The 23,011-nt window shown below is 46.3% G+C and overlaps 1 protein-coding gene across 1 annotated transcript in view; it reads right to left on the reverse strand.

Moving 5' to 3' along the window:
- Window positions 1-23,011, reverse strand: part of ITGA9 (integrin subunit alpha 9) — a 354,686-nt gene that overhangs the window by 20,688 nt on the left and 310,987 nt on the right. The window contains exons 24-26 of the mRNA XM_032650071.1: window positions 17,810-17,935; window positions 15,710-15,829; window positions 11,718-11,819 (exon numbers count right to left, since the gene is read on the reverse strand). Coding sequence (XP_032505962.1) covers window positions 11,718-11,819; window positions 15,710-15,829; window positions 17,810-17,935 — 348 coding nt within the window. The remainder of the gene's footprint in view (window positions 1-11,717; window positions 11,820-15,709; window positions 15,830-17,809; window positions 17,936-23,011) is intronic.

Raw genomic sequence — 23,011 nt, forward strand, 5'->3', positions numbered from 1 at the left:
TCATTTTCATCTTCACTGGCAAAAGGCATTTGTAACTTAGTTTTCTATAAGTTCATATGTAATTTCACAGAATATGGGCCCTAGGGAGTTAGGCAGGCCTATTAGAACAGTGTTGTTTTTCTCAAATTTTAAGGTGTGTAAGAATCACACGAGGAACCTCGTTAAAATGCAGATTCTGAATCAGGGAGTCTGGATTGGGGCCTGAGCGTCCACATCACAGTTACGCTCACTGGTGATGCTGATGCTGCTGGTCCAAGGACCACACTTTTGAGTAGAAAGGGGATAGAGAGTGCTCCAGGCGTGAAAGGACACACAATCATCTTCTGCCTGATTTCCAAGTTTTACATACTTTAGAAAACATGATAATAAAATGGGAAAAATGATAAATGCTATAAAGTTATACGAAAAAATCAATATCAATTTAGCATACAGAAGACTTCAGCTTTGCAGAAAAATGTAGGAAATTTTTTAATAGGTGTTTTTAGATACTACGGGTATTGTTTTCTCTTTTCTACTTTTAACTACTTTTAAAAAAAACTGAGCATTTTAAAGCCAAGTTAAAAAAAAATTAAAAGGAGAGACTCTGCTCCAACATCTTCTGTTCCAAGAAGACTGACCTACTCTGCTCTTTTCAGCAGAGTTAATCATTCTCTGAGCTTTTGGAAACAGCAATTTTTCAACTTCTCTTAGCAGAGAAAATCTGCACTAGCACCCCAATGTATAAAACAGAAAAAACTGGAGATTCTCTGTTTATAAAGAAGGTGGGAAGCTCGAGCCCTGCCTGATCGGTCCCCCTTCCCAAGCCAGTCCCTTCTACCCCAGGCCCAGCAGCCCCAGAACCAACTCAAGGGAACCCACGGCTCCACAAAGCTTAGCTTTAAAACCACAGTGGAGCACTTCATCATCATCCCAGTCCTAAGTCCTCTTCACTCTGTAAGGTAATGATGTATCTTCCTGTCTATGGACTCCAGTAAACTGAATTCTTACAGAACAAGGATTTGAATGCATGTTCTCCCGTCACCTAGACCAAGGTAGTGATTCATCATGTGATTCATGAAGGCACAGATTAATAAATTCAATGCCCTTTTTGCCATACCGTTCGATGAAATATGACTATGATTCAGTCTGCAATGAAGAGAGGATGAGGTTTGAAGCTGGAGTTTCTGAGTGCTTCTCTTTTTTCTACTTCAAAAATATGTCTGCAAATGTTATTTCTTTTGGGAGAGTCCTGGTCATCCATCCACACATGCATCCATCTGCCCATCCACCCTATCTGTCCATTTGTTTGTCTATCCATCTGTCTGTTCGTCCGTCCATCCATCCATCCACCCAACAAATGTGTACACAGGACCTACTATGTGCCAGGCACTGTAGGGATTCATTGATGAATAAAACAGGCAGTCTTTGCCCTCATGGAGCTTCCAGCTTGTAGAGAATACTGGCCAGTTAGACACATAAATGCAAAATTATAACTTTAGAAAGTGCCCCAAAGGAGAGGTTCATGGTTAAAAAAGACTCTAAGATAAGCATGGCAGTCAGAAAGAGTTTTCTGAGGGACTGCCTGAGCTAGAGTTAAAGGGTAAGCAGAAGTTAACTAGTCAAAGAGGGAAAGGAACAACATTCCAAAAAGGAATAGCACGTGCAAACCCCCTGTGACAGACAGAAGAGAGCCTGGCAGAGGTGAAGTACTGCCAACAGACAGTGAGCATGGAGCAAACGGAATGAACAAGAAGTCACCGGAAAATGTTCAAGATGAAGCTGGAGAGATGGGAAGGCCTGGAGGCTGTGTTAAGAATTATATCCTTTATATCAAAGAAGCTTGTGGCTTCCATCTGAAAACTGGCCCCATCTAGCCTTTTGATGGCTGCACTAAATCAAATCAAACCTGTAGTTATTTTGATCTTAATGTCTAATTCCTAAATAATTTAGTTTAATAGGTTACTTTCTTTTCATAAAACACTGAAATTCAAGCTTCTGACTCTCCTTCTTCATTCAGGTAGAGAGGAATTCGCTCCAAAAAGCAATGTAGAACCTCTTTTGTCTTCCTGAGGCATGGCTTTGAAAATTACTTATAAATAATCCTTGAGAATCATCAGATTCATTCATAAAATTACCTGAGAAAATTGTTGATAAGCATAGGAGGAATAAGGGATGCTTTAATTATGCCATTAAAAATACTGTGGGGGCTTCCCTGGTGGCACAGTGGTTGAGAGTCTGCCTGCCGATGCAGGGGACACAGGTTTGTGCCCCGGTCCGGGAAGATCCCACATGCCACGGAGCGGCTCGGCCCATGAGCCATGGCCGCTGGGCCTGTGCGTCTGGAGCCTGTGCTCCACAACGGGAGAGGCCACAGCAGTGAGAGGCCCGCGTACCGCAAAAAACAAAAACAAAAACAAAACTGTGGAATTAAACCTAAAAAAAGAAAGAATTATACGCTTTATCTTAAGAGGCATGGGAGGTCAATGGAAGGTTCTAACTAGGGAGTGACATGGTTTGCATTTTGCAAAGAGCACTCTGGCTGCAGAACGCATCTAGATTAGAAGGGAGAACTTTACATGGGGGTTCAAGGAACAGGTCCGTTAAGAGGGCTGCAGGGGAAGTGGTTTCCCCAGCAGAGATCCATATTCCCAGTATGAAAGGAGAAAAAAGACTGAGGCTGAGGGGGAGTCTGCACGTTTCAGAGGGTGGTAGGAGGCTGAGAGATGGGGCGGCAGAAGTTCTGATCAACGAAGGGATAAATGATCACACAGCAGCAGACTGAAGCTGGAGGGCTCGTGTGTCGGATGTTAACTAATAAAACATAAGAGAATTGAGGAGCACGAGAATTTGCCTCAATAGAGTCCTCGAGGAGGACAGACATCCGGCAGGGGCGATGGCAGGCCCACACGCTGGGCATTCTGCCTGCTACTGTAAACCTGAACGCACCTGAGGCTGGCAAGCTGGCATCAGGGAACCACCAGGAGCCAAGTTCCAGTCTGAGGCAGCTGGTAAGCCTGAACCACAGCACTTGATTCACTTGTATGTTTCTGGAAACTTTTATGTTCTGACCACTGTAAATATGCCCAATGTCATAGCTGGAAATGCTCAGGTCTCCAAAAGGCCTGAGAACATGACCACAACGGGGTACAGCTGGCCCAGGCCTGGCTGGATGGAGGGCTTCCACGGCTGAGGGGACAGCTCAGCAGCAGCAGCACTCGAATGGAGGTTCAACCCCAGGCCCCACTGCCTGAAGGTCAATTACAAGGGCAAGATGCTTTCCACAACTGACATCACACACAGGTCTCACAGACGGAAGGAATTTATATAAAATAAGAAGTGGGAAAAGAAGAACATCTGGGACAATGAAATGCCATTTTCATCTGCTTCTAATTACATCTAGCAGCCAGTGGGGAAGGGGGCAGGGATAAAGGGTTGTGGGAGCTGGAGGAAATGTTCTCAGCAGAACCATGTCTTAAATCACTCTCAGAACAGAGCCTTCAGAAAGCATCCCTGCTCCGGGGAGACCGAAGACTTATGGAGATGACATCAATGAACAGAAAATAAATTGCATTTGGCAAGACGGACATTGTAAGTCTGTGCTGTGATAAACAAAGATGTCAAACTTGCCCCTGCCTGCTAGGTGCTGGGTTTCAGGAATTCCTTGGTCTGTCAGAATTTGCAGAGGAATGAGCTGAGCCAGTGCTAATTCCTTTATTGTTAAGAACGGGTCACATTTGTTGAGAACTTACCGTGTGCCAAACATGGTGCTAAGAGGTTTTGTATCTATTACTCCTGAGAAACCTCATGACTGCTCTTTAAAGGGAGGAGGGGAACGCAGCTCCTTTACCGCAGGCTACGGAGGGCCCTGGATGAGTGCTAATTCTCTTGATGAGTAGCTGGTGCATCTGGTTAGGAACCAGGCCACAACAGGAAAGAGTTCCAGAATCAACAGACCACTAAGTCAGAGCATGATGTGCTTCTGAGGTCACTGGAGCCAAGGGTCGCTCCAAAGACGAAGGGCCAGCTGTCACCACCCATGGCTGCATTCCTACCATCTGCCAGAGTGGTGCTCCTGCTGTGCGAGGGCGGGGCAACTGGACAGCAGGGGCCCAAGGAGCGGAGGATGAAGGGAGACTCGGGCTTGCAAACAGGCAGCCCTGCACCAGACCCGGCCCTTCCACTGACAAGCTGTGGCATCTCAGGCTGGTAAGTCCCTTCACCTGGGGGTCTCAAGTTTCCTCATCAGAAAATGGGAGTAATAATATCTCATTCACAGGGGTGATGTGAGAGTGACAGGTGATAATCACATCAAATGCCCAGCACATCACAAGAACTGAGCATATATGAATGATAACAATAAAGTCGTTAAGCAATGGGACGCAGAAGGGCACATCAAGCCAAGCCCCCAGTGTCTGCGTGGAGACCACTGCCATCTGTACCCTATACCACTGGTCGTCCGCCCACATCCCTCGGGTCCCTCGATCAGTTCCCTATGTCCAACCCCAGCTTTACATGCGTTCACTTCTAAGTGGACGGCACGTCAGAGGCCACCTGCCCCAAGGGCATGTGGGGAGAGGAGGACCCTGGGGCTCATTACCTCCTGGGCAGCCCCTGGCCAGTGACTGACACGTACAGGAGTGAGAAAGCCCAGCTCCCTCGCTTCAAGGCAGGATGAACTCTGAGGTGGCATTTGTGCTCCAGGGCTCCGCTAAGGCTGGGGCCCCTGGAATCTCATCCTTGGTCCGCTTGTTCTTTCTCTATCCTGTCTCCTCACTTCTTTTCCCGTCTTCTCTGGGAGCATTTCCTTACTAAAATCTTTGCACCCACATCCTCATCTGAGGGTCTGCTTCTTGAGAATCTATTTTAAGACACCATCTGACTCCATCTGGAGCCCAACCTTCCCCTGTCCACTTAGAAAATGTTTTCAATACTCGTTCAGGGGTCACTCTGTCCATGCAGCCAGCCTCTCCTAACCTCTTCAGCTCAGGCTTTCCCAGCACAAAACCACACTACTGTGCGTGCGTGTGTGTGTGTGTGTGTGTGCTTGAGCACGTGTGTCTGCACACGTGTGCAAATGCAGTGTTCACTCCTTGAGGCTATAATTTTTTTCTTGTTCATGTTTACCGGGGGGTCCAGTTCATGTCTAGTGAAAGAATTTGAGGGGCTGGACAGCAGCCTTGTCCTAAAATACAACCTTCGATAGCAGTGGTTTCCTTGGCTCCACAGAGCCTAGGGGTTTGGTGAGGGGATGCAGAGGCCCCCAAGGGAAAATGGAAATACAAGTTGGGGGAGTTCCAGGCATCCCACCTCTGACTCAACCAAAGCACATTTCAATTTAGAAATGGGTTGTGTTGTTTAAAAAAATGATAATGATGACAGCTGGAAATCATTGGTTTAGAGTAAACTGATCATGACTCTTGAGGCTTTGAGGGAGGGAAAAGCTATTCTTTATTTGCTTCCTCCCATCCTTGGCCATCTCTTCATGCAATGGGAGCCACTACTAACTGACTGCTCATGCGTAGGCACCAGGCAAGGGGCTTTGCACCAAGATGTGATCTGATTCCTCCCAACCCTTGAGGACAGATACTCCCCACATGTGACTGGCACAAACTGCTAGACCTCTACTGATATAAAGCTACCTGTCTACTTCTATCTCCTCGGCCACCATCATCTCTAGCCAAGTGATGGTCACAACCTTCTTGCAGCCCCCTACAATCCACTGTCCACACAGTAGCCTATGATTGTTAAAAAATATATATTGAATCATGCCATTCCCCACTCAAAACAGAAGCTTGCAACGGCTTCCTTTGTAACTGCTCCCTGGTGTTATATGGTATGACGCTGCCTGTGTCTCTCATCATGGACGTCTTCACGTGTCTCCCATCATGGACGTCTTCATGTGTCTCCCATCATGGATGGCTTCACCACTCACCAGGTTGCTGCCACACTGGTGTTTCAGCCTTGAACACGCTAAGCTATTTGGCTCTTCATATGGCTCTCCCTCCTCACTGGGACACTCTTCCCTGCGCTTGGCAAGCTAATTCCTCCTCACTCTCTAGATCTCAGCTTCCTTGGAGAAACATTCCTTTAGATTCCCCTCAATCTAGAGCAGGTTACTCCCATGGAACTCACCTTGATTTGAAATAAAACCCTTGTTTCCTTCCTTGTTTACTCTCTGTCACCCTCTCAGTCAGCTCTGGGAGGGCAGGGGCCATGGCTACTTTGCTCCCCATTGCACCCACAGTGTCTCTATGTTGCCTGGCCCGTAGCAAGCCCCCAATAAGTATTCATTGAATGAAACTGTGAATAGTGACCATCAGCAAACCACACTGGGATTTTTCTCAGTTCCTTATGGTTAGAGCTTAATTCTCACACTGGGGGTAGTGGGTGAGGGGAGAGGACTGCCTACCATCTTTTGACGATGACAGGGAATGGGGGGGTGATGACTTTCCAATGACCCTCTTCTTCATCGTACCTCTCAGTGTAAGAAGGGGGAAAACTCTCTTGCCGGGTATAATGTAATTTTTCACATAAATGGTAAAGTACAAGTCACAGTCTACTCGGCGACAGAAAATTGTCAAGTTTGCTTCAAGATGCATTAAACAACAAAAGAACTATAGGTGGCACTTTCGAAGTAATCTCATTTACCACCTTAGATGATGCCCTCTAGATTGGGGGGCAGTGACAGGGAGCAAAACAGAGGGGAAACCTCCAGGAAGTAGAAAGCAGGTTTCCCATGTTACAGATGAGGAAACGGAGGCTCACAGAGCTTACCTGATACCCAAGATCACACCACTGGGATGTGAAGGAGATGGGATATGAAGCCAGGCTTTTCTAATTCCAAAGGGGGAAATGCAGTGCTCCCTGTTCACAGAGGACAAGGCCAAACTAGAAGTATTGACTTCCCGGAAGGGCCAAGACTGGGAACTGAGCTTGAATGGCTTCAGAGAAAATGAAGCTGGAACGTGCTGTCCTGATCGATTCGTGCGTGAGGGGGAGGTTTGTTCAGAAGTGAAAGTGTGGCTGCACGTTAGAGGCTTTGTTCTGGAGTCTGACTGAGACTGAGCAGGGAAAGCCCCCACTGGGGTGAGGAGAGCCAGGTCCAGTCTGAAGGGGCTGGCTGGGCTCCAAGGGTACCTGGGCAGTTTTAACAGACAGACTTTAAAACAAGTCAGTCCTTTCCAGAGTGGACACTTGCACTTGTCGGGGCCCTTTCATCCAAGGCCCAGTGCCCTTCCGTGTGACTGAGTGGCTGCAGGGCAGGGAAAGGAGCACCAGGCTGGGGAGTTAAGAGCTCCAGACACTATTCTTGGCTCAGTGATGTGAGATCCAGGGCAAGTCACCTATTCTCCCTGAGCACCAGAGGCCCTTTGTTCACTAGAGGAAGGGGCTTTGTGGTTCTAATCCAGGCAGGGCACAGCAGAATCTCAGGGGACTTGTTAAAGTTATGACCCGTGCATCTCCCCACCTGCAGGGTAAGGGACGGCAAAGGAGGACTGTGGGAGGGAGGTGACCGCCTCTTTGGACATATGATTCCCGGGGCAGAAGGTGAAGGCCCCAGACATTTGCCCTGTCAGCAAATGTCAGCAAGGAAGTAGCTCATTCCAGCATATTCATTCTTAAAACAAAACAAAGCCCAAAGCACAAACACTGCTAAACCACCTGTGGACAAAGACTTTCATGTTCTCTCATTAATGGAGCTGACAAAGTGGTCTAAATGACTGAACAAAGACTGGCTCAGATGGGAGCTCTAAGATAAACCAGGGGTTGGCTGGCCCCATGCTGTCTTCGGTATTAGAAAAGCACATGGGAGGGGGTATTTGTCACTTTTTAGCATCCTTCCAGTGCTGGGGAGTCTTCCTCTAGGTGAGTCTTGGGGTGAGGGTGAGGCTCTACTATAATAGCCAAAAATGCCAGCCACCTGCTCTCTGTGGGGTGCCTGGTACCCCACGGACAGGGGTCTAACCTCAGCCAGTGAGAGGTTCCTGCCTGACTCCAGAGCAAGAGGCTGAGAGAAGCCAGGGAAGCAGTGTCCAGAGTACCACGCCAGGCTCTTCCTGGGGCCTGACCCAGCCTGTGGTCCTGGCGCCACAGGTTTGTCATATCCCCAGCCTTCCTGGCAATTCTGAGAGCTACCCAATATCCTTCTAATCCATTCTGATTCCGCTAAAATGAGACGGAGTCAGTCTCTCCTGCTGGTACCTAGAATCTCAGCCTGGTGCCCACTCCACATGGCAATGACTTACTTATCCATCTGTGGATTTCCATGTTCATAATGTATTCCACTATTTCAAACTATCAAGAAAATAGATTTGCTCTGTAACTCACAAGCTTCTCACGCAGTCTGAGAAGGGAGTTTGGGGTGGTGGCTCTCAGGAGCAGAGCTGGTGTGCTGGAGATTCTTAGTTTGCCCCCAGGGAGTTTCTAGCCTCAGCTATTGGCAGCACTGCCGGAAAGGCCGGAAGGGTTGGGTTGGACAGGATGGGAGTTCAGCGTGTTCTCAGCACAATCAGCACTGAATGCGGTGACTCAGATCTCATCCACAGTTCTCAGGTTTGGGTCTGTACAAAGCCAGGTAAGCTGGTGTGGTTGGCCTTGGACACGTGCTAATACCCCACCTGGGAAGGGCACCTCAAATCTATTATTAGTAAACAAGGAAAATGCCTCAAATATCTAGTACATATTTCTTCTAGGTATTCAACCGTATGCCCTGTAAAGCACTCCCCGTACCATGGCATAAAAATAAAAGACACAAAGAGTCCCAAGAAAATTATTTGATTTGCCTGTCAGTTGAATTATCACCATGTGCACTTTATGTGGTTAAAAACTAGATTGTTTTCCTCTTCTCACCCACACCCTGCTCGTTACCAGCAGCAAGTACACTTCCTGTTCATTCCAAGGCCATACAAATGTGGCGTCTGATCTAAAATCCTGCGATATTTTGCCTGATTTAAATTTGGTGGCTAGCCTCTATGGAAATTTCCCTTCCGATGAACAACTAACAGAGCACCAGGCATTCAGAAGAAACGTGTAGGGTGGAACGTGTTTGTTCTAAAAAGGCAAACCTTCCTACTCAGAAAATATTTTTTTTTTTCTGCCAGGAAAGTTGAGAACAGATTGTAGTACTTCATCTTGGCTCACGGATTGAAAGGCAAAGTTATGGAAAGGAGGGAGGTGGGGGCATTGTGGGATTCCGACGGGTACCCATTTTTCTTAGAGTACCGGAAAAAAACTAGTTGAAAATGAGAGCTTCTTCCAAAGAACTCTTGATAATGATAATATTACCATAGTGCTCAAAATGGAACAGTAACTAATGGAAGTGGTATTTTGGGGGCGTACAGATGACTCAGAATCCAACGATGGGGTGTTATAGGCAATGTTTTCCTGGATCCCACAGCTCCGTGTTCTAATCAAAGGCAATGCACCCATGATATTTTTTTCATTCACCCAAGGGATTCCACCTGTAGGAAACCTGTTAATTACTTCCGTTAACTCTTAATTGGGAACACAATGGTCTACCAGAACATTCCAAACCTCTCATGTTGGGCATGTATCTCATCCTATGAAACTTTTTAACCAGAGCTGTGACAATGAGCAGTGAATCTCCATTCTTCTTCAATCCCCAGGTAAGTCTGAATTAGCAGTTAAATGGCCAAAAGGCAAGGAGGAAAAGGCAAAGGCCATCTCCAAATATTTGATCTTCCATAAACACTGACCCTAGGAGTGAAGGACTCCAGCACCATTCCATTTCATCCCATTCAGTTTCTGTTATTAAAATGACTATGTGGACAATTTCCTGATGTGAGTAGAGGAGTTAAGGTCTGCATCTGACAGTCCTTCCCTGCATCAGGCATGCAATATCCACGGCCTGGGGCAGCTTTAACATCCTCGCAGATTCTTATTCATTCTGTACCAGCTGTTGCTTTTGTTTCTTGCTCAGGACTGAGAGTTCATGGAGCTCCTGGGCATTTTTTTAAATTTTATTTATTTTTTTGCGGTACGCGGGCCTCTCACTGTTGTGGCCTCTCCCATTGCGGAGCACAGGCTCCGGACGCGCAGGCTCTGTGGCCATAGCTCACCGGCCTAGCCGCTCCGCGGCATGTGGGATCTTCCTGGACCGGGGCACGAACCCATGTCCCCTGCATCGACAGGCGGACTCTCAACCACTGTGCCACGAGGGAAGCCCCATTTCTTTATTTTTTAAAAGTTTTAATTTTATTTATTTTTGGCTGCATTGCATCTCTGTTGCTGTGCATGGGCTTTCTCTATTTGCAGAGAGCAGGGGCTACTCTTCGTTGCATTGCGCGGGCTTCTCCTTGCGGTGGCTGCTCCTGCTACAGAGCATGGGCTCTAGGCACATCGGCTTCAGTAGTTGTGGCTCGCAGGCTCTAGAGCGCAGGCTCAGTAGTTGTGGTGCACGGGCTGAGTTGCTCCGCGGCATGTGGGATCTTCCCGGGCCAGGGCTCGAACCCGTGTCCCCATTGGCAGGCAGATTCTTATTCACTGCACCACCAGGGAAGTCCCCGGGCATTTATTTTCTATATGAACCCTTCCTAACCAGGGTCTTATAAGAGTGGGCTTTGCTCTGATCCTCATCCTAACATTTAGATATGTGGTGTCTCCATTGTTATTGGAAAATAAGTTAACCATTTTTTCTTTGTAAGTAATTAATCTTTGTGAATTTTTCGCTTTTGTAAATTTGTCACAGCAATATTCACTCTTCCAAGAGAGGGTAAAGTCTCCCTTGAGAGAAGTAAGTTCCAGGAAAGGAGATGCAAAAAGCTAGCATCATTGCATAACTCATTGGCCAAACCTGTTCAGAGGCTGCTGTCTCCCCATGTGCCTAGGACCTCAGTGTGGGTGTCAGAGAATGAGCCTCCCCCCTGCCTCCTGCCCCTGAAAAATAATAAAAGGCAGCCAATTTCCAAGAGTGCCCCTTTCCCTCCAGCTTCTCCCACACCCCACATCCGAGCTCCCGGTTGCCACATATTCCATCTTGAGGCTGCTTACCGACTGCACTTTATAGAACAGGGGTTCCCAACCCCCGGGCCACAGACCAGTACCGGCCTGTTAGGAACTGGGCCGCACAGCAGGAGGTGAGTGGCAGGCGAGAGACAGCAAAGCTTCATCTGCGGTTCCCCACTGCTGGCATTACCACCTGAACCATCCCCCCACACCCCATGGAAAAACTGTCTTCCACAAAACCAGTCCCTGGTGCCAGAAAGGTTGCGGACCGTTGTGATAGAGGATACGGGGTTAGGTAGGGAATGAAAGAGGAGTTTCTAGGACTTGGCAACTAGGATGTGACCCCTTCAGGTTACTCAAACAACTTGTTTTAGAAACACCCAGCGTTTAACCATGGAGCAATGTGACTGGGAAGGCAGATGAGGTTTCAGGGAAAGGTCTGAGAAAAATAAAAATAGTCTTGGCTCCAGAATGGAAATGCAAGCCCTGTCAAGGGTACTTCCAGAAGATTTTTCCTTTGGCTGGTCATAGCCGGGAGCTTTCACATAACAACAGCATCCCAGAGAACATGGCTATCACAACAAGAGCAGACCGCAGAAGTTCTCCATGGGGGCCTGGAAGCCAAGGCAGGCAAGGTCTTGGGTCTACCACAAAGCTGACATCTTGGCTTAGAGACTGCCTTTACCCTCAAATGCCAACACCAAGTCTCCCAAGTCACCCAGATTCCCTCACCCTTGGAGGAGGGCTGTGTGTGTGTGGGGTGACCAACTCACCGTCATCTCCTCTGAGTTCCCACTGGCTACCTCCACCACCCTCAGGGCAGGGTCCACCTTCACCTTGGCACGGGTCATGAACTGGATGACGGATGAACTGTCCTGAGGAAGAAACAACACAACTCACTGTAAGACTTTTCAATCACAATGGCTGGGCCCCAAGGTCCCAGGCAGAACTGAAATTCAAAGATTCCATGTGAACCAGACAAAAATTTCTATCACTGAATGAGACAAGAGATTTCCAGTCTCTCTCTTGAGGATTCTTTCATATCATAGTGGACGCTGAAAAGCTCTGGAGTTTTGCTGAGTCATCAACACATGCAGGCTTGTGTGCTGCGGTTTCCAAGTGGCAGGAGCCAGATATTTGGATCTTGGTATTGACATATTCCCAAAGAGCAGAGAATAAATAAAGCTGTTAATTGTGTACAACAAATCGAGGACTGGCGTTCCATAGAAGGTATCTGATTTACATTTCTCAAGCATCTTCCTGCCTTGACCACAACCCTCAAACTCTCCACATGAGTTCCTTTTAACTCTTTCTTTGCTCTTAAATGAAGCTGGTTCGGGGGGTCAAAGCCATTTAAGCTTTGAAGAGGGTACCTGATGGAGAGATGAGAGCGGGGAAGCATCTAGCTTATACAGTAAGTCCCCCCACGTGTGAACGAGTTCCGTACCGAGAGTGCGTTCGTAAGTCTAACAAAGTTAGCCTAGGTACCCACCTAACACAATCGGCTATATAAATAGTACAGTACTGTAATAGGTTTATAATACTTTTCACAAAAATATTACATGAAAAACAAACACAGAAAATAAAGAAAACATTTTAATCTTACAGTCCAGTACCTTGGAAAGTACAGTAGTACAGTACAACAGCTGGCACACAGGGGCTGGCGTCGAGTGAACAGGCAGGAAGAGTTACTGACTGGAGGAGGGAGAGGAGGTGGGAGATGGTAGAGCTGAAGGATAGTCAGCAATAGGAGACGGAGGGCAAGCTGCAATTTCACTCACGCCTGATGCTGATGGAACGCACGTTTACGTCTTTGAAAGTTCACAACTTGAGGAAGGTTTGTATGTAGGGAACTTACTGTAATTAGGTGATGGCCCGATGAGAAAGGGGATGGGGGGAGGGAGGGTGGCCCAGGAAAGACTCAGGAAGAGCCCATCAGCCATTGCAGGCAGAAGCCTTGGTGTGGGCTCAAAGCCACCAATCCAGATAATGAGAGAATGGCTCCAAGGCAGTGATGGAAGAGTCTGGAAGAAGACAGGGGCTGGCAAACTTGTCACTCAAAAAAAACTGCTTCAGTGAGTTCATATTAAGCAGTAAATAATTTTGTATGCAGCAATCTTTTACCAGTTTAACAGTTCTGTAGATTTGTGGTTTCATGGGTCAGGATATACTGTCTTTTCAATCTTAGATCATCATCATCATCATCATCATCATCTCGGACATTGCTAATGACAATAATAATAACGATGATGATGACGGTGATAACTGTCAAAGTTAAAGGCCGAGCAGATGAGGAGCCTGGCATAGAACAGGTGCCTTGTGGTTGTAAAAAACAAATACTTTGGAAGAAACTGGAATCCTCTGATGATTAAAAAAAATCAGATCCTACATTTCAAATGAAAACTTGTTAAGGTCAAAACAATAAAACCTCAAATTCCCTGGTCTGTGGCCAGACCTTCAGGTCAAAGGAAAACTAACAGAAGTGGTGGCCCAGGGAACCACAAGGCTGGTTCTGCTCCACATCCTTAGGGAGGCGTGGCTGGCCTCGGGGGCCCGACAGAGGCTTTCCTCTACACCTGGGATTTCTGCTGGTTTCTGCTGAAAGGGAACCAGTAGGGAGATCGGTTCTCCAACATCCACATACAACACCCCATGGCTTCCTGCTGTCTTGGGATGCAGACTAGGCTGGATGGCCCACGGGGACAGCAGTCACTGGGACATGTTCCTTGGCAAAGGGTCACCATTGATCACTGAGAGAGAAAGAGAAAGCTGCACAAGACCAGGCCAGAGCTGGGGACAAGGAAGGCTTGAGGCTTTGCGGGTAAATTTGTACTAATGACTAATTTATAAGTGCAAGCAGCAGCCAACTGGGTTGAGGCTGAAAGAGAAATCAGAGTGGCTTCCTGCCATCAGTGCCGTATCAGGGTTCTGTCAACAGTGGCAAGTGTGGCATAGGGAATAAAACTGTCACCAGGGCCGTTTATCAAGAAGGTGAACAGGATGGGTAAGCATACAGAATCATAATCCCTCAACCTGTCCTGGGGACCCAGGACAGTAAGGCACTTCCTGTGATATGACATTCTGGAATCATAGGGTGACCAGGGGTGCTCTAGTTCATGCCTGGTCCTCTCCCAACACTATCCTTTTTAAAGGGAGAGGTACAACAGGGAAGCAGTGCTGTGTGCACCCAACTTGCCCCAAACCAGTTTCCCTCTAAAGAATCCAGGGAAAGCAGAACTGTTCACAGCTCTCCACCAGCCGGAGTCGGAGAGTGGGTAAAACATCCTGTATCCCCCTGTGCCTGTGACTTATCAGGCCAACATGTTACTGCCATGCCTAATTTAAAAAATAACACTGGAATGACTTTTCTAAGGATCTTCATTTATACACTGACAGTTTTATACAGACTAACACATTTAGTTTTTCCAAAGGAAAATAAAGAGAATCTCTGTGGCTAACATGCCTATTTTGTTTTAGCTTCACATGTGATTATTTTAGAAGCATCTTGTTGGATGTAGCCTTTCATACTCAGCAGCGTTTATGTTAAAATAAATCATAGTGAATGTGTATGATTTTCTTAAGGGCCACCAATTCATGGACTGAGGTATTTTTTTTTTTTTTTTTTTTTTTTTTTATGCGTTACGCGGGCCTCTCACTGTTGTGGCCTCTCCCGTTGCGGAGGACAGGCTCCGGACGCGCAGGCTCAGCGGCCATGGCTCACGGGCCCAGCCGCTCCGCGGCATGTGGGATCCTCCCAGACCGGGGCACGAACCCGTGTCCCCTGCATCGGCAGGCGGACTCTCAACCACTGCGCCACCAGGGAAGCCCCTGAGGTATTTTTTATGAGCCACTTTTATAAACTTATAATAGCAAAGTGATCTGAGATTCGCTGCTCAGTGCTCTGTAATGGTCTATGTGGGAATGGAATCTAAAAAGGAGTGGATATATGTGTATGTATAGCTGGTTCACTTTGCTGTGCACCTGAAGCTAGCACAACATTGTAAATCAACTATACTCCAATAAAAGTAAAAAAAAAAAAAACCCTAAAAAAACAAAAGTTATCTGAGATTCAAAAGTTGGAATTCTGAAAAACAAGGTGCCATCTAAACAAGGGGTTGGCAAACTATGACTCATGGGTCAAATCCGGCCCTTTGCTGGGTTTTGTAAATAAAGTTTTATTAGAACACAGCCACACCCATTCAGCTGAGTATGGTCTATGGCTGCTTTCACAATACAATGGCAGAGTTGAGCAGTGGCAAGACACTGTATAGCCCATAAAGCCTAAAATATTTACTACTGTCCCTTTAAGGAAAACCCCTGATCTAAAACATGGTCCCCAGAACAGCAGTATTGGCATCACCTGGAAGCTCCTCAGAAATGCAGACCCTCAGATTCCCCTCTGAGGAATCTGTGGTTTAACAAGGTTTCCAGGTGATTCTGAAGCAAGCTAAAGTCTGAGAAACTCAACTGTGCAAACAAAACACCTAGGGAGCTTGTTAAAACAGAGATGCTGATTCCCAAAGGCTGGGTAGAGTCCAAGATTCTGCAGTTCTAAGGAGCTCCCAGGTGATGCTGATACTGCTGGTCCTCCAAGCAGACTCTGAATAACAAGGGTCTGGTATGTTTCCCTGGCATCATCTGCAGCAGAATCACCAATGGTGCTATCCAGGGCAGTTTTTTAAAGGGGGCAGGCAGAGTTTGTTCTGAGGAAACCAATTCAAATGCTTTTAAATGAACCCCAATAGTGCAGCTTCCCAGGGCTTACCTTCTTCAGTATTTCTGTGTTCAGCAGCATGTAAATGTCTATAGTACGACTTTCTTCTTTAGCCAGCGCACTAAGATTACAGTGCATTGTTAGGCAAGAAATTCCTGGCTTTTCGCAGTCCTGAGAAGAACAGAGAATGATCAAACCGTATTAAGAACAAAGACAAGAGCACAGCATTTATAGCACAGAGGGCTCTATGAGCTTCTATTCTGTGGACCAAGGCCATTCCAGGTAGAGGAAATCCATAGGAAGATGCAATCATTCCTTCTTGCCACCAGAGGGCAATCAAGGGACTTCCTTCATGGCAGGCACCAGAACATGCCTTCAAGTCTAAGCTCACTGGTGCACCCTACCAAAGAACTGGATTTGCAAGGAGAAAGAAGGGTTTTTTTGGTGTTGTTTTTAAAGAAACACATTTACATATTTTGGGAGCATTCCTCTTATGAGTTTTGAACAGAAGGTGCATGTCCTAGATCATGTGATTTCTGCCTATGAAGTGACAAATACACTTTCATGCCCAGTTTTTAGGTTGGGCAAATTAAAGGACTACAAAGTCACATGACTCAAGAAACCACAGGAGTAAAGAAACACACGTTTAACCAAGAAAACACACGAATTACAGCTAGAAACCTAAATTCCAAATTTAAGTTACAAAGGAGGAATTCTTTTGTATTGTAGGATCCAAAATGTGCAAACATACCTTCACGATGTTTCACATGTGGGGTAAAAATTTCAGCTAGATACAGAGTTGCATCCGTCAAACAACTAGATATCAGTATATCTAACAATTCTAAGAGCTTCAAAAAAAATAGCTGATCGGGCTTCCCTGGGGGCGCAGTGGTTGAGAGTCCGCCTGCCGATGCAGGGGACACGGGTTCGTGCCCTGGTGCGGGAAGATCCCACATGCCGCAGAGCGGCTAGGCCCGTGAGCCATGGCCGCTGAGCCTGCGCGTCCAGAGCCCGTGCTCTGCAACGGGAGAGGCCACAGCAGTGAGAGGCCCGCGTACCGCAAAAAAAAAAAAGCTGATCGTCAGCATTATGTAAGTAAAAATATTCCAACCTTCCAAATGGCAAACAGTCCTACTACTTCCACTGGAAAAAAAATTGAGGAAGGAAATGTCAGTGAGACATGCCATAGCCGAAATAAGGAGCTGAAGAGATGTAACGAAAGACATGGAGACAGGAGGTTGTGGAAAAGCATCTGATTCCATCTTTAATACCTTCACTTTTAAAAAAGTTGAGGTATAACCTACATACACTAAAGAGAATAGATCTTAAGGATCCATCTTGATATATTTTTACATACGTTTATAACAGATCAAGATATAGAACATTTCTTGCACCTAAGCAGGTTCCCTCATGCCCATGACTGTCAATATTCCTCCAAAATTAACTGCTACCCTGACCTCCATTGTCATGGATAGCTTTGCTATTTCTGAACTTCATGTAAGTCAAATATTACAACATGTGTCCTTTTGTCTCTGGCTCCTTTCACTTAATATTATATCTGTGAGATTTACTTATGTTGTTGGTGTAGCAGTTTTTATTGCTCATAATACACCAGTGTATGGGTACACTGCAATTGTTTATACATTCTCCTGGTGATGGACATTTGGATTGTTCCCAGTTTCTGGCTATTATAAGATTGCTGTGAACATTCTTGTCCATGTCTTTGGGGGGATACAAGTACCCATTTCTCTTGGGGATATACCTGGGAGTGGAACTGCTGGGTCATAGGGTACAGATATGTTTAGTTTTAGTATATACTGCCCAATAGTGGTATACAAAGTGGTTGTATGAGAACCATCACTCTTGATTAGACTCATACTAGTGGGAGAAATGTTTAACTTTGTGCTTGGTGGGTTGCAAAGGTTTTCCCTTTGCCAGCCAATGGAATTAGAAATGTAAATTTAACACTTTGATAGAAACCTCAGGCCGAAAAACAGGAGTTGACTACAGTCCTTGTGACTTCCTAAGCCAATTGATTAAAACCAGATTTGGGAAATAATAAATGCCAAATAGAAGACTGGCTTCTCACCTCAGACTTGCCTTCCTAATGAGGACCACCCATGTTAACCCAAGCAGTAAGCAAATTCTTACCAAGACTTTTCTTCCCGACTTTGTGAAAAAAGCAAATATTGTATGGAAGATATTTTCTGGTTCTTGAGGGATGATACAGGGGGTTGGGTTTTTCTGGAAAGAACAGTTTCCCTTCTCCTGGCCCACCTGAAAATGAAAAGAAACCTGTCAGAGTGGTCCATCCCAAGAAAGGATCATGAGCCTGGAATCCCTTATTGTAGAGGAGGTTGCGGTAGAGCCCAAAGTCAACCGTTCCCCCTGGTCCATTCTCCAGGGGACAATAATGGCTGAAAAGCTGAAAGGCAGAAGTAGTAGCATCAACAAGGCCAAATAATAAAAAACGTGGATGCTAAGTTGTTAAATAATTGAGATGGCACACAACATGCAAGTGAGTTGTGACCAAGGAAGAGTGGACAAAATAAACTTTAAAAACATCCTTACAGCAACTCTCTGAAATGAGCATTCATGTTCTTAGTCTGGAGAAAGAAAATGAGGCTCAGGTTAAATTACTTGCTAACAATCACACAGACCAGAACTCAGGTTTTAAACCGAGATCTTCTGAGTTCCAGCCTTTAGGCATGGCCCACTGTCAGAGGTTTTCAAACTGTGTTCCACGGAACCTCTAGGTGCTGTGGAACCCCTCAGTGGATTCCCTAGAGAGGAGAAGGGGCACCAAGCAGGACTGCTCTGGGTTCCCATCTCTGTTCCAACCAGAGCATCAACCACACATAATGTCATTTAAAACCAGGATTCTGCTACCAAAAAAAAAAAAAAATGTGGCATCCACTGCATTGAGCCGTACAGGAGCTTATATGCCCTGGGAACCCTTGCTGAGTTACCTGATTTTGCTTCTGACAGCTTTGGAAAGTCCAGTGGAAAAACAATGCTGAGCAACAGCAACATTAAAAAAAGATCAAAACAACAGTACATAGTCTTCCATGTTGGTTTCTTTAAGAACAATACTATTTTTGATGCCTAAACTGGGGAAATGTTGAAAAAAACAAAGCCTTCTTTATATATCATCATATCACACTGTGTGTAGTTGAAGCTTTGACATGACTTAAGGTCAAGTTGCAAAATTCGTTAGTAATTCATAATTTAGGATTGTGTTTACAATCTGATTTCTAACCAGAATCATCTACTTAAACGACACTCTCCTATCTTTAATGCCTTTGAGTAAAATATAGTGTGTTTACACTGATTCAAGAATGTTTCAGCTTCTCATTCATGGTAGGGAGCAAGGTCTAGTTTAAAGTTTTTACATGGAAACTTCTAACTTAAGCTAACAATGCTAATCTTTGAACAATGAACTTTAAAACAAGACCTCCAAATTTAATCTCTATTTTATCTTTGGTCTGAACACATATGCCAGGATTTACTATATATGCTTGAAGATAAATAAGATGAAGGTTTATTTCCTCAAATTAACTCTTAGAAAATAGAGTGTTGCCTTTAAAAGTCTCTCATAGTTTGGGGACTTACTGTTCTTTAAAATGCACTGCATTTTGTTTGTTTTTGGCTGCGCCTCTCAGCTTGTGGGGACCAGGGATTGAACCCGGGGCCACGGCAGTGAAAGCGCCAAGTCCTAACCACTGGACCACCAGGGAACTCAAGGGACTTACTGTTCTTTAAAACAGTAAGTAATCTGGTACTCTCTCAATTGCTTTATTCGAACCACAAAATCTGGGAGGACACACCAGTGTGTGTCCTCCCACAATGGTCTCAATCAGTGTTGGTTTTGGATGCTTTTCGAGGTCACTAGAAGAATTAATGGGAAGGAGGCAATGAGATTTAACATAGATGTGGTGATTATTCGTGGGGTGCAACTGTAAGTTGTGATAAATATTTTAAAGCTCATTTTTGGAAAGCAAAACATTAGTTGATTATGTCGTGAGAATCAAGAACAATCACTTCTAAGACAGATGAGAAAAACAACTGCTGTAATGTTATACAAATGGGTATTTGTGTCTTACAATAAAATTTCAGCATCAAACATGGATTCAAAATGTTCCGCATTTCAAATAAATTAGATGAATTGAAGATGAAGCTTTGGAATACTGTCAACTAAAAAAGTGGCTTTAATAATGCTATCCATTGATCTCAAAAGATGCACATCTGCATAAAATCATTTTGTGAAATGTGTGAATAAAAACAGTAATATAAATTAATGTAGTATTCTTTTATAATTTTAAGTGTGCGACTACATGATTAGGTTAAGTATTACAAGTAGGTATTTACTTTTCTAATTTTTTTTAAAATTGAGGTTAAAATTTACATTCCCTAAAAATGCCCAGATCTTAAGGGTATAATCTGATGAACTTTGACAAATGAAATCACCCACATAACCACCACCCCAGTGAAGGGACAGAGCACGTCCATCCCTCCAGGAAGTTTCCCCTGGCCCTTTTCCAGTCAATTCCCATCCCCAGCCCAAAAGCAATCACAGTTCTGATTCCTGTCAAGTTGGCCAAAAATCTGTTAAATTTACCTCTTTAGAAAAGTGGTGGATTGTGTTCTTTGGGGGTTGCCCTCTATTTGGGCATATATGGCACCTCGCAGATAGAAAACATTTTGTTCATTGAACACTTGAGAACTTGAATGTGTGTGCTCATGTTAATTCCAATCATATTTCACTCAGAAGCATGTGGGTCTCCACTTTTCCTGTTTGTCTTCTGGAGTGGACATTTGCTGAAAAGCCGCTGGAGAAATAGTCCTTTTGCAGCCCTGTGGGATTCATGTTCTTCTGTGGAGATGACCAGGCCTGGACCCCCAAACACATTTGGTCTGGGCTGAGAGAGATGGGACTCTGAGTCTTGCAGGATGCATCCGTTCCTAATTAAAATCAGATATGGGGCAGAGCTCCTCCTGGCTCTGCAGTGGGCGATTTGGGTTTCCAAGCAGGGAGGGGAAGTGTAGGAGCAGAGTCCCAACCCAGCCAGGTTCACTGTCATGCCCACAGCACACCAGCACCTTGGGGGAGGGTGCTGGGAACCACAGGGTGAGGTGGGAGGAGCAACCGGTGCCAACACGTGGGGCACAGACACAGCTTGGAGCTCCATCTTCCTCTTTTCCCCTAGAGTCTTAGGGGCCTGTGAACAGAGTGATGACAGGGACGTGATGTGATCTGATGTGACATCTGATCTGCCTCAGGGGAATCTGGAGGAGGGAAGTGGAGGCTGAGTCTGTGGTGAATGAAAGTCTCGGCCAGTCGTGCTCCCGACTGTGGTTACATGGGAATCACTTCAATCAGGGAAAACAACGTTTTTCCGGGAGGTTCAGGGTGGTCCTCTCTCAAAGGAGGCCGAAGGTTGCTCCGTGCTGCATGGGTCTGGTTCAGACCAGTTAATCTGGTTGTAGACGCCCCGTCAGCTAAAATGAGCAACTTGGTCCCTGACCAGGGTCATGAGGACAAGGGATTGTTCTGTGTGCATGGATAGAACGTGTGTGATGGACAAAACGGTACCCGACACTTGTGCAGCCCTTACTGCGCACCCCTGTGAGGCGAGTGCTATTACTGTCAGCATTTTACAGATGGGGAAGCTGAGAGGCAGGGGGGCCAGGTCTCCCAGGGGGCAGGCAGCAGAGTTGGGCTGGAGCGCAGGTCATCCAGCTCCAGAAACCTGTTTGCAACCACTTCCCTGCCTCTTAGGTCCAGAGGCTGAGGATGGGGGTGGGGGGTGGAGGTGGAGGGAAACCATCCCTTCCTGTTCTTACCCCAGTCAAAGGGAAGGAACCATGAGCCTACAAGCCCAGGAATCCCAAAGTCCTCCACCCTGACCCACTTCTGCTCCATGGGAGATAAAGTGCCTGCTGGCTGGGAGGCCAGGCCACTCCATGCTGTCTCAGGCTGGAAGGGAGACAGAGCATCCTGGAATGTTGTTTCTGGAAGGCAGCTCCAAGATCATATGGTCCCATGGCCTCGGCTGACAGTAAGGAGCCAGAGGCCCCGAGTTCCGTGGCTCGTCCAAGGTCACATGATTGGTTGGTGGCAGCAAGCAGCACCCAGCGAAGGAATCCTGGGGCACAGATGGCCTTGATGGACTCGACGGTCCTGGGCTCCTAACAGCTGATGCAGTTCAGGTCTCTGGGGCCTCAGTTTCCCCACTTGTGAGATTAGGATGGTGGCCTACGTGATCACTATGGTTGTCCTCAGTTGCTAATTATGCCCCTTGAGGATTCTTCTGCATTTTCATTAGAGCGGGGGTCACCTAATCTCCTGCTACATAGATAAGCAATTACTGAGCACCCACCCCCCACAACTGGGTTCTAACCACCCTGTCCGGTGGTGAAATCATCAAGGAGATGCAAGGTTTTCTTCTTGCAGACAATCCAAGCACTATGGCACTCATATCCAACAGCTTCATTTCCGTGGCTGGCCAGGGACTCTGCGGCCACTGCCCCCTGCTCATCCCTGTCCACCCACTTCTCATCTATTTTCCAGACTCTCTGAGTCCAAATGCTTTCCATGACACGGCTGCTCATCTCCCAGGACCTCTGGGAGCTGGAATAGGCCGTATCTACTGGAATGTGAATAAAAGAACTTTACCAAACACACAAAAAAAGGACAAGAGGATCCAGGACACAGTGTTAAGGCTGAATTTGGCAAAGGCAGCTATTGAGGGTTTGCTGTTGCCATTTGGCCTCCGCCTCTCCCCTCATCCTGACCCCAAAGAAAACATTGTGCAAGTTGAAACCAAGAACTGGTGGTGATTTGGGAAACTGTGGGGAGCCCAAGAGAATGTGGACATCACTTGGTGGCAGAGTCCGGGTGAGCCTGGGTCAGAGGAACCTTCATAGTCAGAAGTCTTCAAGGGCCCAGGCCTATCCGAGGATGAAGTGTCCTCAGTGCACTCCAGGTAGCCTGGCAAAGTCTCATTCATGAAATACTGGGTTTAAAGTATGAACTGGGGCTGATTCATGGGTAAAATATTGAAAAAGGGAATTAACTCTCTGGGTCGAATTTATCATTACCTGCCACCAGGTGGAAAAGGACCTCTAGAGCTTTTGCTGAAGACTCTCTAGGGTGTGGTGGTCTGATAAAGGGGTTGTAAGAAATGGCATTTCCTGTGGCCTCTACTGAGGGGCCACATGTTGTGGCCACATGTTGTGGCCTCAAAAGAGGGGTCTGTACAAGGTACTTATTGCTGTTGGCTGACCTAGAGTGAGAGAGAGGACACAGGTCTCTCCCAGGTTCCCAGAACACAGCAGCCTTAAGAGAGTCCC

This window comes from Phocoena sinus, chromosome 11 (assembly GCF_008692025.1).
Source record: "Phocoena sinus isolate mPhoSin1 chromosome 11, mPhoSin1.pri, whole genome shotgun sequence".
Lineage (NCBI taxonomy): Eukaryota > Metazoa > Chordata > Mammalia > Artiodactyla > Phocoenidae > Phocoena > Phocoena sinus.